The sequence below is a fragment of the Heloderma suspectum genome, chromosome 6, assembly GCF_057233095.1.
Source record: "Heloderma suspectum isolate Gila_16-S chromosome 6, 16-S_ref, whole genome shotgun sequence".
Lineage (NCBI taxonomy): Eukaryota > Metazoa > Chordata > Lepidosauria > Squamata > Helodermatidae > Heloderma > Heloderma suspectum.
Window position 1 is genome coordinate 112783553 of NC_139463.1, and position 19409 is coordinate 112802961.

Below are 19409 nucleotides of genomic sequence, written 5' to 3' on the forward strand. Positions count from 1 at the left end.
TTCCCTGGGAAGGGAGTTCCCGAGCCTTGAGGCAGCCACCGAGAAGACCATGTCCCATGTTCCCACCAGATGAGCCTGTGGTGGTGGTGGGGCCATGAGAAGGGCCTCCCCTGAAGATCTCAGGGCACAAGGAGTCTCATAGGGGAGAATACAGTCTTTCAGAAAACCTGAAAGCTTTTGTGGGCTATAGCTCACATCAACTGATGCATGGAGATCCATCATATTCCATTAATCTGATGAAGTGGGCTATAGATCACAAATGCTTCTGCCAAATTAATTTGTTAGACTTTAAGGTTCCTCTAGACTCTTTGTTGTATATTGAACTGTAGCTGATGTTGAATTCTGAAGTAGCTGTAGTGTGAGTTAGAATATAACTATCATTGCAGGGTATTAATCCAAAACTACCAGCACATCTTGGCCTTGGCATTTGCTGTAAAGGAGATCAACGAAAATCTCCAGATCTTACCCAATGTCACCCTGGGTTTCCAAATCTCTAATAGCTATTTCATCGCAAGCTGGACCTATCTTGCCTCAATGGCACTTCTCTCTACTAAGGACAGATTCATTCCGAATTACAAGTATGATGGCCAGAACAGTCCAGTAGCAGTTATTGGGGGACCTAATTCAGATGTCTGTCTCTTCATGGCAACCATTCTGTATAACTACAAGATTCCACAAGTAAGATGTGTACCTGCTGAATTTTACTAACCTACTTGCCTTTTACATGATGTGTTGAGGTCTGTATTTATTTATTTAAATGACATAGCAGAATTTGGGGCTTTCATGGTACATAAAGAAACATCAAGAACAAGGTTCCTTTTATTCACAGCTGAAGCCACCAATGTGAGAAGAGAGAACATCTCTGTTTTCTGTCAGACTACTTCAATGCCCACAATGAGTTGAGATTCAGGGTGATTTTATACAATCAACAATATCACACTTCCTCTGTCCTTCTCCTGGAGAAGGTATTCCACAAAAATGACCAAGATGCTTTCCATCCTCAAACCCAGCAAGAAGCTGAATTGAAATTGATCCCTCTAATCAGCATCATCCATGTGCATCTGGCACTGAATGTCCACTACCCTCTTGATTAATTTGCCACAACATGGTACCCAAGGATTCATGTGCCCAAATTTATCTGGAATTAAAATTTAATTTTATTCAGCTGATCACCTTCATCCGAAAGCATGAAGCTATCTTGGAGTTCTCTGGCCATCATCCTATTGTGTCCCTTTCCCCCAAATGGTAAATCCTACACAGACTTCAAAATAAAAATGCCTATGTCTCTGCAGAGGAACATTATATAAAAGAGAAGGCATATTAAACATCTTTGAGTGATAGAAAGGTAGGTGTCTGGCTGCTCGGTTTGACAATAACAAAGTTTCTGCCCATAACAGTATTTCAGGTACTATCAAGAATGCAATGGTTTCTTTACAAATGAATGAATGAATGAATGAATGCAGGTTTTATCATTAACTTTCTTCTTCTTCTTCTTCTTCTTCTTCTTCTTCTTCTTCTTCTTCTTCTTCTTCTTCTTCTTCTTCTTCTTCTTGATGATGATGCTTGTAAGTCAAAAGCCAGTCTGATGGAGGGAAGGGGTTTAGTGGAAATTGTGCCAGATTCAGATATGTTAGTTTGAGGAGTTAAGCCAGGTGGGGAAGCAGAGGAGGAAAGATAAGTGCTGACTCCTGCAGGCATGAAAGAACCCTGTAGTAGCCATTTGACTTCTGGCTTAGGTGCCTGATGTAGGATAATCAACAGTAGCTATTCCACGGAAAGTTCAAGAAAGCATTCAAGTCACAAATCAATATTATTGCAATGTTTAAAGGATTAGAAAACAGTGATGTGAAGAAATAAAGAATGGAGTATGTGTTTCTAATAAAGATATCTCACTGGGAACTGTGAAGGGAGGCAGGAGTGTAAGCCCATTTCTATGCCATGTCAAGATGCAATGGGCAAATGTCCTTCCAGCTTCTATGTATGTATGTATGTATGTATGTATGTATGTATCTATCTATCTATCTATCTATCTATCTATCTATCTATCTATCTATCTATCTATTACGTTTATATCCTGCCTTTTTTCCTCCTTAAGGAACCCAAAGCGGCGTACATAATCTTCCTCCTCTCCATTTTATCCTCACAACAACAGCCCAACCCACCCTGTGAGGTGGGTTGGGCTGAGAGTCTGTGACTAGCCCAAAGTCACCCCATGAGCTTCCATGGCTGAGTGGGGACTAGAACCCAGATCTCCCAGCTCTGCACATTGTAACACACACAGCTAATATTGCAGGTTGGCCATGAGTGGAATCTCCTTCATAAACTTATTTCTATAATCTATGGTTTTGTAATGCCATCCCACCAATAGAAACTCAAGGAAAAATGGAATCAGATTTGTTTCTACTTATTGAAGACACACATGGAAACATGGATTGAATCTGCACTGATGATGACAAATGTTACAATTTTACAACTATCTGAGTACACACACACATACACATGTGGCAAGACAGAAAGAGAAACAATTGTTTTGCTTTGAAGATCTCTTTTCTCATCTTATATTCTTTATTTCCCTTAGCTCATATATGGCTCAGCTCCAGTGACAAATAAAAACATCCAAGGAGTTTTCTTCCATCAGATGTTCCCAAATGGGGACCATCAATATAATGGAATTCTCCAGTTGCTGCTACATTTCAAGTGGACATGGATTGGGGTACTTTTTATAGATGATGAAAGTGGAGAGAGGTTAGTACGGAATGTGCTTCCCATGTTTTCCCAGAATGGTATTTGCTTTGAATTCATACAAGAATTCCCAGAAATTTCTTTTACCAGTAACTTTGAACATATTCTAGAGAAATGGATTGACCTAGTCAAGGTTATTATGGGGAACACTGCCAATGCTGTAGTCATACATGGTGAAATTCAGACTATGATATTTTTGAGAATGTTCCCCATAGTACCAAAATATGAGGACAAACCAATGAAGACAAAAGGTAACATCTGGATTATGACAGCTCAGATGGATTTCACTTCACTTCCCTTTCAAAGAAACTTGGACATAGACTTCATCCATGGTGCTCTCTCCTTTGCAATTCACTCAAATGAGGTGTTAGGATTCCAGAAATTTCTTCAGGTCAGAAACCCTACCTTGGAAAAAGAAGATGGGTTTATCAGGGAAGTCTGGGAAGATGCATTTGAATGTTCCTTCACTAATTCCACCATAGATGAGAATGTAGGGAAAATCTGCACTGGGGAGGAGAAGCTGGAAACCCTTCCTGGGTCTGTTTTTGAAATGACCATGACTGGCCACAGCTACAGTGTCTACAATGCTGTCTATGCAGTGGCACATGCTTTGCATACCATGCATTCATCCAAATTCAAGTACAGAAAAATGGCAGAGAGTCAAAATCAGAAGCTTCTGAATCAAGAACTGTGGCAGGTAATGTCCGAAGGAGACCAGTGAAGGAGATTCACCATATCTCTGTATGCAACAATGGGCCCTAGATAGTTTGGAAAACTCTCTGTGTCTCCCGTCTAGAGTTTTGGCATTGAACTACTAGGTCTGTCATAGGTTGCTTTCTCAGTCATTTTCTGCTACTCCTACTTGCATTAGTACTGTAGTGGACTTGATTATTTTGGTCATGCCTGATGTTGACAGTTAATTATAACTAATCTTAAAGTATTATATGCATCTGGCTGTATGAACGCATAACGCTTTAAGATCATAATTTCTTTGTAATGTTTGTGTTTGTTTGAAAATGTAAATACTAGAGCTGTGCACAAATCTCTCAAAATTCTCCAGCCTACTTGTGGGCAAAGAACCTGGGGAGGCAATTTCACCGAACTTCTTCAGCGGGAGGAGAAATTCTCAAAAGTTTGCAACAGGCTCACCATTGACATGGATTATGGCACATCTTCCTTATGTTTACACAATGGATTTGGGCTTGCTTTTGTGGGTGGCCATAATTAGGGGTGGCAGAGAATTCTGCTGTGGACTCAAATGAGGCTGGATTCCAGAGAATCCAACCTCCAAATTCTATGGTAGAATGGCACCACTTACCTCCAGCTCTGGAGGATTTCGTGCAGAGAGGCTCTCCAGCTCCCTATACAAGGCAATACACTAGCAGCGTAAACGGCTGTATTTAGGTCAAAATCAGTGCTTTACAGCCACAAGTGGTGTCCAATATGCCATTTGCATCTGTATTTGTCCCAGCGATAGGCTAATGGCAGCCACCATTAGTGTATCACCTTGTATAGGGAGCTGGAGAGCCACTCTGCAAACTGCCCTGGATATGGAGCAGCTCACGTAGCCTATCACGGGGGCGTTTTTTTTTTTTTTAACTTTTGAGTTTGCGGCCAGGCGAGGCGGGAAGCCTCCTCCCCGGCCTGAATTTCGGCTGGGCGAGGCAAGAAGCCTCCCCCCCGGCCTGAACTTCACGGGGGGAGCAGCGAAGTGCCTCCCCCCCACCGCGAACAAGCTTCGAGGACAGGTAAGTCACTTTCGTCCACCCCTAACTGGAATACAGCAATTGAAGGATATAACTTGTTCAAAAAGAACAGGAGGAACAGAAAGGGAGGTGGGGTTGCACTGTATGTGAAAAATACATATCTCTGCACAGAAATACAGGAGGAGGAGCTTGGTAGCCCCATCGAGAGCATCTGGGTTGAAATAAATGGAGCAAAGAATAAAAGGAACCTAGTGGTCAGAGTCTACTACTGGCCACCCAATCAAGGAGAAGACAAGGATGAAAATTTTGAAAAGCAAATAGCCAATGTGTTAAGGAAGCATGATGTAGTAGTAATGGGAGACTTCAATTTCCCCAATATTTGTTGGGAGACAAATTCTGCAAAACATGGCCCCTCCAGGAAAATCCTGACTTGTGTGGCGGATAACTTCCTCCTACAGAAAGTAGAGGAAGGAACTATAGGATCGGCTATCCTTGACTTGATCCTAACCAACAGAGTGACTTAGTGGATAAAGTAGCAGTTAGGGATGGGGGAGAATTTCTCGCCGAAACTTCGGGGAGAAATTATCCGCACCCCCCCACCCCCCCCGGGATGGGACTTACCTTTCCCGAATGTCGCTCCCGGTGGCGGGTCGCAGCGGCGGTTCGGCAGGTCTTCGACAGGGGCGGGGGCGGCAGCCTGTCTTTCGACTGGCTGCCGCTGCCGCCATTCCAAGAAAAGTAAAAAAAAAAAACCAACGCCCCCGTGATAGGCTACGTGACGATTAACGTAGCTATCACGGCTAGATTTGCAAAGTCAGCCATGATAGGCTACGTAAATTGTCACGTAGCCTATCACGGGTGACTTAAGAAATGAAAAAGCACGTACGGCTAATGGCGGCCCCCATAGGGAGCCGCCATTCGCATTCCTTATTTGGTCGCTGTAGTCTACGTAAAGATTATGTAGACTACGGTGACCAAATAAGAAACGCGAATGGCGGCTCCCTATGGGGGCCGCCATTTGCATATGCGCTTTTTTTTTTTTAAGTCACCCATGATAGGCTACGTGACAATTTACGTAGCCTATCACGGCTTACTTTGCAAATCTAGCCATGATAGGCTACGTTAATCATCACGTAGCCTATCACGGGGGCGTTTTTTTTTCTTTTATTGGAATGGCGGCGGCGGCAGCCGGTCAAAAGACGGGCTGCCGTTCCCGCCCCGGACGAAGACCTGCCGAACCGCCGGCCGGACCCGCCGCCAGGAGGGACATTCGCCAAAGGTAAGTCCTGTCCCGGGGGGGGGGTGTGGGGGGTGCGGAGAATTTCTCCCCGAAACTTGTTCGGGGGGCCGAACATGTTGGTTCGGCCCCCCGAACCAACATGTTTCAGGGAGAAATTCTCCGCCAACCCTAGGAACACCTCATTACTTTGAATGAGTTCAAATCTCCAGGGCCAGATGAACTGCATCCTAGAGTCATAACGGAACTGGCAGAAGAACTCTCAGAACCGCTGTCTATTCTCTTTGAGAAATCATGGAGGACGGGGGAAGTGCCAGATGACTGGTGGAGGGCTAACGTTGTCCCTATCTTCAAAAAGGGTAAAAAGGAGGAACCAGGGAACTACAGACCAGTCAGTCTGACATCAATCCCTGGGAAAATTCTGGAGCAGATCATAAAGCAATCCATCTGGAAGCACCTTGACAACAATGCCGTGATTACTCGAAGCCAACATGGATTTGTCAAAAACAAGTCCTGCCAGACGAATCTGATCTCATTTTTTGATCAAGTAACATCCCTTGTAGACCGTGGGAATGCTGTAGACATCATATACCTCAACTTCAGCAAAGCTTTCGACAAAGTGCCCCATGATATCCTGATGAGCAAACTAGCTCAAAGTGGGCTAGATGAAACAACGATCATGTGGATCCACAGTTGGCTACAGAATCGGACTCAAAGAGTGCTTATCAATGGGACCTTCTCAAGCTGGGGAGAGGTAACGAGTGGGGTACTGCAGGGCTCAGTCCTGGGCCCAGTGCTCTTCAACATTTTTATTAATGACTTGGAGGAGGAGGTGCAGGGAATGCTGATCAAATTTGCAGATGACACAAAATTGGGCAGGATAGCTAATACTTTGGAAGACAGAAACAAAATTCAAAGTGATCTGGATAGACTGGAGCGCAGGGCAGAAAACAACAGAATGGCATTTAATAGGGACAAATGCTAAGTTCTGCACCTAGGAAAAAGAAACCAAATGCACAGTTACAAGATGGGGGATACGTGGCTCAACCACACTACGAGCGAGAAGGACCTTGGAATTGTTGTCGATCACAAGCTGAATATGAGCCAACAATGTGATGTGGCTGCAAAAAAGGCAAATGCTATTTTGGGCTGCATTCACAGAAGCATCGCTTCCAAATCCCGGGAAGTACTAGTTCTCCTCTACTCAGCACTGGTTAGGCCTCATCTGGAGCACTGTGTCCAGTTCTGGGCACCACACTTTAAGAAGGATGCAGACAAACTGGAGAGGGTTCAGAGGAAGGCAACGAAGATGATCAGGGGACTGGAAACAAAGCCCTATGAAGAAAGACTGAAAGAACTGGGCATGTTTCGCCTTTAGAAGAGAAGACTGAGGGGAGATATGATAGCACTCTTCAAGTACTTGAAAGGTTGTCACAGAGAAGAAGGCCAGGATCTCTTCTTGATCATCCCAGAGTGCAGGACACGGAATAATGGGCTCAAGTGACAGGAAGCCAGATTCCGGCTGAACATCAGGAAAAACTTCCTGAGTGTCAGAGCAATACGACAATGGAACCAATTACCTGGGGAGGTGGTGGGCTCTCCCACACTGGAGGCCTTCAAGACGAGGCTGGACAGCCATCTGTCGGGGATGCTCTGACTTGGATTCCTGCATTGAGCAGGGGGTTGGACTCGATGGCCTTGTAGGCCCCTTCCAACCCTACTATTCTATGATTCTATGATTCTATGTAGCCTATCATGGCTAACCCCCCCCCACACACAAAAACAGCATATGCAAATGGTGGTGGTTCCAGCAGCTGCCATTTGTGTTCCCTGTTTTTCACTGTTCTAGCCTACGTAAATATTTACGTAGGCTGTTACGGCGAAAAAAGGGGGAACTCAAATAGTGTATTGGATGCTATTTGCGTTCCTTTTTTTTATCTTGCCATAATAGCCAATGTAAATATTTACGTAGGCTAGAACAGCAAAAAAAAGGAACACAAATATAGCACCCACTATGCTATTTGCGTTCCCCTTTTTTTTCGCCATAAGAGCCTATGTAAATATTTATATAGGCTAGAACAGCGAAAAATAGGGAACGCAAATGGCGGCAGCCGTAGCCGCCGCCGTTTGCATACGCTGGTTTTTTTTGGGGGGGGGTTAGACATGATAGGCTACGTAAATACTTACTTAGCCTATCACAGCTGCAAGGACGCCAATAGCAGCTGCAGCTAGGGATGTCAGAGAATTTCGCCACGAATCATAGGGAGTCTAAATGCCAGCGCATTCAGCCCCCCAAAATTGGTGGAGAAACGGTCTGCCCCCCCCCGGGACGGGACTTAACCTGGGTGGATCCTCCTGGCGGCCGCGGCTCCGGCGGTGGTTCAGCGGCGGTACGGCGGCGGCGGTGGCCGGTCTTCCGACTGGCTGCCTCCGCCGCCATTTCCAGTAAAAAACAACAACAACAACAAAAATGTGATAGACTACGTAAAGATTTATTTAGCCTCTCATGGCAAGATTTTTAAAAAACACCATGATAGGCTACGTAAATGTTTACGTAGCCTATCACGGCTGAGTAAAAAAAAACAAAAAAAACCCCGCGCGTACGGAAATGGCAGTGCCCACGGGCGCCGCCATTTCCATTCCTTATTTTGGCACGTCTAGTCTATGTAAACATTTACATACGCTATGGCAAAAATAAGGGCAACGCAAATAGTGTAGCGTCTACGTAGTCTATGTAAATGTTTATGTAGACAAGAGATGCCAAAATAAGGAACGCAAATGGCGGTGCCCATGGGCACCGCCATTTGTGTATGCGTGGTTTGTTTGTTTGTTTTACTCAGCCGTGATAGGCTAAGTAAACATTTACGTAGCCTATCACGGCTGACTGCAGGGATGCAAACGGCGGCGGCTATGGCCGCCGCCATTTGCGGCCCGGCCGGCCAGGATTCGGGGTTGGAGGGACGGAGCACCTCCCCCCCAGCCAGAATTTTGTGGGGGAGGGACGGAGCGCCTCCCCCCTGCCAGAATTTTGGGGGGAGGGACGGAGCACCTCTCCCCCCACTGCGAATCAAATTTCGTTCAACGTAAGTGAGTTTCGTACATCCCTAGGTGCAGCAGCCCAGCTGCAGCCGGCCAGGAGACCAGCCTCTGCCAGAACTGCCACCAAATCCTCTGCATCCGGCCCAGGTAAGTTCCATCCCTGGGGATTCCATGGGGGGGCGGGGCAGGGGGCCGTTCCGCCACGGATTCTGGGGGGGCGGATTCTAAAGAATCTGGCCTCACTGGAATCCATGGCAGAATTCTCTGCCATCCCTAATTTTTTACTGTTAATTCTAATGAGAAAAGGTGAAATGGAATGGCTTCTAGGAACACTTTTGGCAGTGTTGAAAAGCAACCTTTATTTTGGCAATGTTGTGGGGTGTTGTCAAAAAGGGATGGAAGTATGAGTCCATTGAGATTGAAGCAAATGAGAAGTAGTGTTCTCAGTTCAAATGGGCACATTTTCCCCACAGGGACATTTGCATCTTCTGGAATATCTTTATTAATTGCACTTTTTTGCTATTTTAATTTAGCTCCATCACTATCTAAGAAGGGTCTCATTCAACAACTCTGCTGGAGAAAAGGTTTCCTTTGACCAAAATGGGGAGTTAGTATCTGCATTTGATATTATCAACTGGGTCACATTCCCAAACCAGTCCTTTCTTAGAGTCAAAGTTGGAAAAGTAGATCCCTTTGCTCCCCTAGACAAGCAATTTGCTACCTTTGTGGATGCCATGATATGGCCCAGCATGTTCAATCAGGTAGGGGCTGTACACCTTTTGGAGTGTATCAGATCATTTCCTAATATTTGAATAAGTAGTCTACCATTAAGGTACTTCATATACTTTTCTGTCAATTATATAAACATCCATGCAAATCGATGAAGAATAAACAAAATAAAACTAAATAACTTTGCCAAGTTGTGTCAAATGGTGGAAAATTACAGAAAAACAGGGAAGAAAGCCATTCCATCAAAAATATTACTGGATTTATCCAATTTGCACCTCTTGAGACTTTCAGCAAGCCAAGACCAGGTTATATTCCCAGATCTGCATTTTTGTGAACTTGCTGATACAGTATGTCTTGGGGAAAATGTACATATTATTAGGGAAAAGTACACACAAAATGCAGGTACACAGAACAGCATGTCAACAATATAAAGTTGTGTGTGTCTGAGGGGGCATGTATAGGTTAAAAATGGGAAATTAAACACACACATAAAACTGTCTTTCACCCATCATGATGCTCTAGCCCCTGCATCTATCCTTCTGAAATTGTACCAGTTACTTACTCAGGGGCATTTCTTTAGTGTATACATAGCATAGTATTCAGTGATAGTTAATGGGGATTTCCCAAAGCAAGACTTTGTTTTGAACCCAGACAGGCAGACTCTGGGCTAGTCCAAGATTAACCAGGCAGTTTTCCAGAGAACTGAATAAGAGTCTAGGCTGAATCTTGTGGCTGATACACATCTCTAGATGTAATATCGTATGGACAGTAACAAAAGAGCTTCCAAAAGCTTTTTGGATGCCAAATGCTTTCCATGGGTTATACTGTTATGCCATTTCAGCAGCATATTGTGCAACATCGCTAGGAGTATTGTCATTTTGTCAGGCCAGCATAATAAATATTTGTGTGTGTGTGTGTGAGTGTGTGTGTGTGTGTGTGTGCGCACACACACACACATGTATTTATGTGTGTGGGCATGTACATATGTGCGTGTGCACACGTGAGTGACCCTTGACCTGCCACCTGACATCGTATGTAGCCCTAGGAGTCAAAATGTTTGTGCACCCATACTGTTGATCAACTAGTAAAATATAATGTGCTAGCAATATTCTTTCATTCTTAACATATCCCATATTTCATTTTCACACAGGTACAACCTGTTTCTCTCTGCAATGACAATTGCCATTCTGGTTATAGAAAGGCAAAAAAGGAAGGGAAACCATTTTGCTGCTATGATTGCCTTCCCTGTCCAGCAGGGAAAATTTCCAACAAGAATGGTAAGATATGTCATGAACATGGTTTATTTTTCTAGTTCATTTTTAGTTTTAAATGGTTTGTCCATGATCTATCAGATACAAGTCCGGGTATATCAACGTTCATTTCCCTGAAGGTTAAGTAAATGTTCATAAGTCAGGGGAGCTCCTGGTAACTGGAGAAGACCTGAAATAATAATTGCTCTTTATGTGCTATTCTGTATAGCACCACATTTCACAGAAAGAAACAAACAAATAGAAAATGATTTCATGCTAGGGATAGACGAAAGTCCCTTACCTTGTCCCGCAGCTTTCTTCGGGGGGGGGGGAGGTGCTCCGTTTCTCCCCCTGAAATTCTTGGCGGGGGGGAGGCACCCCGTCCCTCCCTGCCGAAATTCTGGCTGGGGGGGAGGTGCCCCATCCCTCCCTGCTGAAATTCTGGCCGGGGGGGGAGTGCCCCGCCTCTCTGGCCACGAAAGACAAAAAGTAAAGTAAAAAAAAAAAAAGTGATAGGCTACGTAAAGATTTATGTAGCCTATCACGGCTAGATTTTCAAAAAACACCATGATAGGCTATGTAAATATTTACGTAGCCTATCACAGCTGACTTTAAAAAAAAAAAAAAGCTCGTATGCAAATGGCGGCGCCCATGGGCACCTCCATTTGCGTTCCTTATTTGGGCACGGCTAGTCTATGTAAAGATTTACATAGACTACGGTGAAAATAAGGGCAAAACTATTTGTGTTCCCCTTATTTTCGCCGTAGTCTACATAAATCTTTACGTAGACTACCCGTGCCAAAATAAGGAACGCAAATGGCGGCGCCCATGGGCGCCGCCATTTGCGTACGCACTTTTTTTTTTCTTCCAAAGTCAGCCGTGATAGGCTATGTAAAGATTTACGTAGCCTATCACGGTGTTTTTTGAAAATCTAGCCATGATAGGCTACGTAAATCTTTACGTAGCCTATCATGTTTGTTTGTTTTTTTTTACTTTACTTGGAAATGGCGGTGGCAGCAGCTGGTCGGAAGACCGGCCTCCACTGCTGCCGCACCGCTGCCGCACCGCCGCCGGGACCCGCCGCCGCGAGGGACATTCGCACGAGGTAAGTCCCATCCCTAGGGGGGTGGGGGGGCGGACCATTTCTCCACCAATTTCGGGGGGGCCGAATGCATTGGCATTCTGCCTCCCGGAGATTCATGGAGAAATTCTCCGACATCCCTATTCACGCAATATTCCTTCAAGATACGGGTAGTGATAGCTCTTGCTTCCTGAAAGCAGTGCAAATATACCTTCAGTGGTCTCATTTGGAGCTTTCTAATAATGCTTAATTGCTGCAATAGGCCTTCAAGAGAGAAAAAGAGAGACAAACCCACATCTTTTCTTCCAGGCACTTCAAGAACTTGTTTAATGCTTTACTATTTTATTCTGCTGCTGGCTTTAATTTGCTTTTATGTGTAGTAATAATTTTATTATGTGATGCTGATTTTATCTTAATTTTATTCTGCACTGCTTTTATTTTTACTTTAATGTTTGTGTGTGTGCGTTTAAATTAGGGATGGCGGAGAATTCCACCATGGATTTCAGTGAGGCTGAATGCACTAGCATTCAGAACCCCCGAAACCCGTGGTGGAACAGCCTCCCACCCCCCGCCACCCTGCAGCATCCCCCCAGGATGAAGCTTACCTGGGGTGGATGGAGAGGCGGCTCCGACAGTGGCTCCGGCGGCTGCAGCAGCAGCTGGTCTCTCAGCCGGCTTCTGCGGCCGCAAATGGTGGCCATCATAGTGGCCACCATTTGTGTCCTTCCAGGCTGCTGTGATAGGCTACGTAAGTATTTACGTAGCCTATCACGGCAAAGAGAAAGGACACAAACGGTGGCCGCTATGCCATTTGTGCCCCTGCTCTTTCCGTGATAGGCTATGTAAGTATTTACATAGCCTATCATGGCAAAGGCAGCCACACAAATGGCGGCTACTACGCCATTTGCATGGCTGCCTTTGCCATGATAGGCTATGTAAATACTTACGTAGCCTATCACGGCAGCCTGGAAGGATGCAAATGGCAGCCGCTACGATGGCCACCATTTGCGGCTGCAGCAGCCCGGACACAGCTGGAACTCTGGCTGCAGACGGCCCTGGCCAGCAGCTCCACAGAGCTGCCATGGAGCGGAGCTGTCCAAGGAGGATTCCAGGGGGAGAGACGGAGTGCCTCCCCCCCACCGTGGATGCCCCTGCGTGGAGCCAGGTAAGGGATTCGTACATCCCTAGTTTAAATGTACTGTACACCACCTGGAGAACTTCAGTTACTGGGCACTTTAAAAGTAACACTATCAATAAAGAAATAAACATTTTCTTTTTCAGACATGGATGACTGCTTTCAATGTCTAGAAGGTTTTTACCCAAACCATACCCAAGATGTATGCATTCCAAAAGAGATACACTTCTTGTCATACGAACAACCTTTAGGACTCAGTTTGGCAATATGTTCTCTCTCCTTTTCTTTCATGACAGTTTTAGTGTTTGGGATCTTCATTAAGCACCAGGAGACTCCTATTGTAAAAGCCAACAACCGTAATATCACCTATACCCTCCTTGTTTCCTTGCTTCTCTCTTTCCTTTGTGTTTTCTTATTCATTGGCCGACCTGACAAGGTTGCATGCCTGTTTCAACAAACTGCTTTTGGCATTATCTTTTCAGTGGCAGTTTCTTGTGTGTTGGCCAAAACCATCACTGTGGTCCTTGCTTTCATGGCCACCAAACCAGGGTCCAGCATGAGGAAATGGATGGGGAAAAGTTTGGCAACCTTCATTGTTTTTCCCTGCTCCCTTATCCAAGCTGCTATTTGTACTGTGTGGCTGGCAACATCTCCTCCATTTCCAGATTTTGACATGCACTCAATGGCTGAAGAAATTGTACTACAATGCAATGAAGGCTCTCCTATACTGTTTTTCTGTGTCTTGGGCTTCATGGGTTTCCTGGCCATTGTCAGTTTCACTGTGGCTTTTCTAGCCAGGAAATTACCTGACAGTTTTAATGAAGCCAAATTTATCACCTTTAGCATGTTGGTGTTTTGCACTGTTTGGTTGTCATTTGTTCCAACTTACCTGAGCACCAAAGGAAAATACATGGTGGCTGTGGAGATCTTCTCCATCTTAGCCTCCAGTGCTGGATTACTGTGTTGTATCTTTTCCCCCAAATGCTTCATCATTTTGTTGAGGCCCCAGTTAAACAGCAAAACACATATATTAAAGGGAAAGCATTAAAAAATCTCAAACATATGGCCCTTATAAAGCAGAAATTAACTGTGAGGCACACTGCAAGCAAAAATTGAAAGTTTTCTCCATCTATTCCTTCCCATCAAGTCAGACCCTAAACTACATCCCTGATTTCGGAAGGCTTGAAGTTTAGTTGGGTTACTGAGTTGCTCTTTCTCTCTCATTACCTTATTAGAATTAGTCAATTTGAGCTTGAGCCAAGATGGACTCAAGGCCTGTACATACAGGGCTTTCCTCTAGCCCATGATACATTTCTCACAGCTTATTTCAAACATCTTGACATTAACATCATAGAACTTACATTACACAGTTGTTACTTTAAGATAAAACACAATAAAAATGAACGTGTTGACATTTTCTGTATTTTGCTATTTATTTTCTCAAGTCCAACCCCACAAAAGAAGAGCCACATGACAATTAAATGATATTCAAGTGAAGATGAAATCTGTAACAGATCAGTTGGAGCCTGCAAAGAACTGGGATGGGGATTATTAGTTTACATCTCTCTAATCTCAGACTTCACTCTGCACCTTTGGATGGAGAGACCCAACATTTCCTATGGCCCTGGGATGCCCTTCCAGGGAACACAGAATTGCCATATAAAGGGAATTTCAAGTTTGTGAATTAACCAAAATTATCACTCCCCACTGAGGTTTGATTACAACAACACCAGTTACCCAGTTTTGGTAAGGATGTATGAAAGTCACTTACCTTTTCGATGGGGTGATTCATGGTGGGGGGGAGGTGCTCTGCACCTCACCCCAAAATCCTAATCTTGCCGGCTCCGCTCCGCAGCAATTCCGTTAGCCGCCAGCCGGGTGCATTCTCAGGCGTCATGTGGAGCCTGAGTATGCAAATGACGGAAGCTACAACGGCCGCCATTTGCGTTCCTGTTTTTTTGCCGTGATAGGCTACGTAAATATTTACTTAGCCTATCACGGCAAAAAAAGGGAATGCAAATGGCGGCAGCTACGGCGGTCACCATTTGCATTCCTTTTTTTCGTCATGATAGGCTACATATATATTTACATAGCCTATCACGGCGAAAGACAGGGGCGCAAATGGCGTCCCTGCGTTAGCTGTGATAGGCTACCTAAGTATTTAAGTAGCCTATCACGGCAAAAATAGGGAAGCGAATGACAGCTGCAGATGCAGCCGCCATTCGCAAAGCAGTGCGAATGGCACCAGGTAAGTGCCCCGTTTTATGCGCATTTCGCGGGGTGGTTGGGTGGGGGGCTTTGTTCCACCACAGATTTTGGGGGGCTGAGTGCACTGGCATTCAGCCTCACTGAGATCCGTGGTGGAATTCTCTGACATCCCTAAGTTTTAGGGAAAACACTTATTGCCTTGCCTTTTCAAAGCAGGTTGGTGAGATTTGGGACTGCATACAACTGGTGTGAGAGCAGATGAGAAAAGAGTGGCTAACAACCTACCATGTCCTCTTAAAGTGGCCTGGCCTATGGAAGGTTGATGCAGGCAAACTATTTAGGAAAGAGGCCTATCTCCACAACTTTTACTATCCTATGCATATCAACTCAAAAGTAAGTCCTACTGAGTTCAATAGGACTTACTCCCAGGTAAGTGTGTATGGAATTGTAGCCTTAATGTCTTCATTTCTGGTTACAGTCCTAACCTACGTTTCATTCATTAAGGCTTACTGTATTCAATTAACTACAAGAGCTGTGCATGGACCCCCCGATCCAACTCAGCCGCTGCTTCAGCGACATCTGAATTCTTTTTTTAGCTGTGCCCTGGATCTTTTGAGCTGTCCTAATAGCCATTTTTTTTTTACATTTTCCCTTTGAATTGCATTGGAAAACAGAAACTTCCATAACCTTTTTTAGTTTGCGTGGTAACTACATGAAATTTGGAGACCTGGTAGCCCCCACAGAGCTGATTGAACCTGCCCAATTTCAGGCAGTTAGGTTCAGTGGCTGCTGTGGTAGTCACAGGTGAAACTGGCTATTTTCAAGAAAATCTGTCAAAGCAAAGATCTATTTTGTGTGTGTGCTTCCACAGAAGTGCATAGAGGTTGGGGACCTGGCGGTCCCTATAGAGCTGACTGAATCTGCCAGATTTTGGGCAGTTAGGTCCAGTGGCTTTTGTTCTAGTCACAAGTAAAATTTGCTGTTTTCAAGAAAATCTGTCAAAGCAAAGAGAGAGAGAGAGAGAGAGAGAGAGAGAGAGAGAGGTAGAGGTAGAGGTAGAGGTAGAGGTAGAGGTAGAGAGATGGATGGATGGATAGATATATATAGATAGATGATAGATAGATAGATAGATAGATAGATAGATAGATAGATAGATAGAGCTTCCACATACATGTATGGAATTTATATGCTATCAATAGCCTAAGCTCTCTGGGTGGTTCATACCCCCCCAACACACCACAGATCAACCCACTGATAGGGTTCCCCCCATTCTTGATACACAGTTCTTATGAACACGTATTTTCCGAAACTGCAACTTTATAATTTTATTGCATCAAGAAATAATTTTATTTCTTTCAAAAAGAAGTTGGAAACCTCCTGGTTCATAAATACTAACTGCAGAAAAATGAAACTTGGATTAAAGTTCACTTAGTGTTTGATATCCATTCAACTTTGTTTTAAAATGTATATAATCTTTAGCTCATCTATGGCTCTTCTCCCATGGTGAATAATGATATCCACATTGCTTTCTTCCACCAAATGTTGCCAAATGGAGTTCAACAATATAATTATATTCTCCATTTACTCCTGCATTTTAACTGGATGTGGATTGGGGTGCTTTTTCTGAATGATGAAACTGGAGAGAGATTTGTACAAAACATCCTTCCCATATTTGCTCAGAGAGAGATTTGCTTTGATTTTATAGAAAAATTCCACATACTAATCTTCTCTAGTGAGTTCACTGAAATGGTGAAAGAAGGTTTTGAAACAGCCAGCACTGTTATGAAAAGTGCTGCCAATGCTGTGGTTGTGCATGGTGAAATTCATACCATTATGGAGATGTGAATCCTACCCAAGGTGGCAGAAATGGAAGATATACCAATGTCAGTTAAGACAAAAGTCTAGATTATGACAGCCCAGGTGGATTTCACATAATTTTCCTTTCAAAGGAGTGGGGGACATAAACTTCCTCCATAGTGCTGTATCCTTTGCAATTCACTCAAAGGATCTTCTAGGGTTCCAGGCATTTCTTCAGATGAGAAACCCAACCTTGGAAAAAAGAAGATGGATTTATCAGGATTTTCTGGGAAGAGGCATTTAACTGCTCTTTCCCCCATTCTTCTTTAGACAAGAAAGCAGGGGAATTCTGTAGTGGAGAGGAAAAGCTAGAGATTCTTCCTGGGTCTGTTTTTTGAAATGAGCATGACTGGCCACAGCTACAACATCTTCAATGCCATCTATGCTGTTGCACATGCTGTGCATACCATGCATTTATTCAAATTCAAACACAGAGCAATGGTGGATGTTGTAAGTTTGAAATGTCTGAATTCACAGCCCTGCCAGGTAATGTCCTCATCTGATTCATGCAAAAGCGTTCACCATACACATGGGTACAACAGTAGATCCTTCACTGTATAGAAAACTATCTCTATGGGCTTCTCCACACAGAGGCGTTCCTGTGTGGGGGGAGGGGAGGCGACCACGGAACTGCCGTTATGATGCTTCCCATGCTCCTTCTGGCCTCCCCCCTAGGGTTGTACGAAAGTCACTTATCTTTTCGTGGATGTGATTCGCAGTGGGGGGGAGGTGCTCGATTCCTCCCCCCAGAATCCTCGATGGGGTGGAGGCGATCCGGTCCTCCCCCCCAGAATCCTACCTGGCCGACTCCACTCCACGGCGGCTCCACAGAGCAGCTGGCCAGGGCCGTTCGCAGCCGGAGTTCTGGCCACAGACTGGCTGCTGTGGACGCAAATGGCGGCCACTGAAGCGGCCGCCATTTGCATCCAGTCAGGCTGCTGTGGTAGGCTACATAAGTATTTACATAGCCTATCACGGCAGGCAAAACAACAACAGCAACAAAAACAGCATACACAAATGGTGGCAGCTACGGCCGCTGCCATTTGCATTCCCTATTTTTCGCCGTTTTAGCCTACGTAAATATTTACGTAGGCTATTACGGCGAAAAATAGGGAACACAAATGGCGGCCACCATAGCCACCACCATTTGCGTACGCTGTTTTTTGTGGGGGGATTGCTTGCCATGATAGGCTACATAAATACTTACATAGCCTATCACGGCAAACAGCAGACGCTAATGGCAGCCGCAGCAGCCGGTCGAAAGACCAGCCATCACTGCCACTGCCGCCGGAGCCGCTGCCGGAGCGCCGCCGCCGGAGCCGCTGCCGGAGCAGCTGCCGCCGGAGCAGCTGCCGCCGGAGCAGCCACCACTGGAACATCCGCCCCAGGTAAACTTTGTCCCGGGGAGGAATCCACTGGGGGGTGGGGGGGAGGCTGTTCCACCACAGATTTCGGGGGGCCGAATGCCAGTGCATTTAGCCTCACTGAAATCCATGGCGGAATTCTCTGCCATCCCTACTCCCCCCTGCCTTCTCCTCTGAGGTGCCTTAATTAGACAGCCAAAATCAGCTGTCTAGCTGCAAATGCAGGGCAGCCGGTGTGCAGAGAGAAGATCCCCTCCACGTTCCACCCACCGTTAGGGATGGCGGAGAATTTCTCCACGAATCTCCAGGAGCCGAATGCCAATGCATTCGGCCTCCCGAAATTGGTGGTGAAATTCTCCGCCCCCCCACCCCCCCTGGGATGGGACTTACCGCCTTCGAATGTCCCTCTCGGCGGCGGGTCCCGGCGGTGTTTCGGTGGCGTTTCGGCGGGGGCAGGGGCGGCAGCCGGTCTTCCGACCGGCTGACACCGCTGCCATTACAAAGTAAATTAAAAAAAACCAACCACACACACACATGTGATAGGCTACGTAACGATTTACGTAGCCTATCATGGCTAGATTTCCAAAGTCAGCTGTGATAGGCTACGTAAATCGTTACGAAGCCTATCACGGGTGACTTTGAAAAAAAAAAGCGCGTACTCAAGTGGCGGCGCCCATGGGCGCTGCCATTTGTGTTCCTTATTTGGGCCTGGGTAGGCTACATAAAGATTTACGTAGACTACAGCGAAAATAAGGGCAACGCTATTTGCATTGCCCTTATTTTCGCCGTAGTCTACGTAAACCTTTACGTAGACTACCCCTGCCCAAACAAGGAATTTAAATGGTGGTGCCCGTGGGCGCCGCCATTTGCATACGCGCTTTTATTTTTCAAAGTCACCCATGATAGGCTACGTAATGATTTGCGTAGCCTATCATGGCTGACTTTGGAAATCTAGCCGTGATAGGCTACGTAAATCATTACGTAGCCTATCACGTCTGTGTGGGGTTTTTTTAAATTTACTTTTTTATTTCGCAGCAGGGGAGATGGGGCGCTCCTCCCCG

General features: G+C 45.3%; 1 protein-coding gene across 1 annotated transcript; it reads left to right on the forward strand.

Annotated features, from left to right (window-relative positions):
* The first annotated feature begins 387 nt into the window (after positions 1 to 387).
* Positions 388 to 14332, forward strand: LOC146342566 (vomeronasal type-2 receptor 26-like). Its single transcript, XM_084808599.1, has 5 exons — positions 388 to 678; positions 2579 to 3439; positions 9258 to 9485; positions 10604 to 10730; positions 13066 to 14332. The coding sequence occupies exons 1-5, from the start codon at positions 535 to 537 to the stop codon at positions 13965 to 13967; spliced, it is 2262 nt and encodes a 753-aa protein (XP_084664725.1). The 5' UTR covers positions 388 to 534; the 3' UTR covers positions 13968 to 14332.
* The last annotated feature ends 5077 nt before the right edge of the window (positions 14333 to 19409 follow it).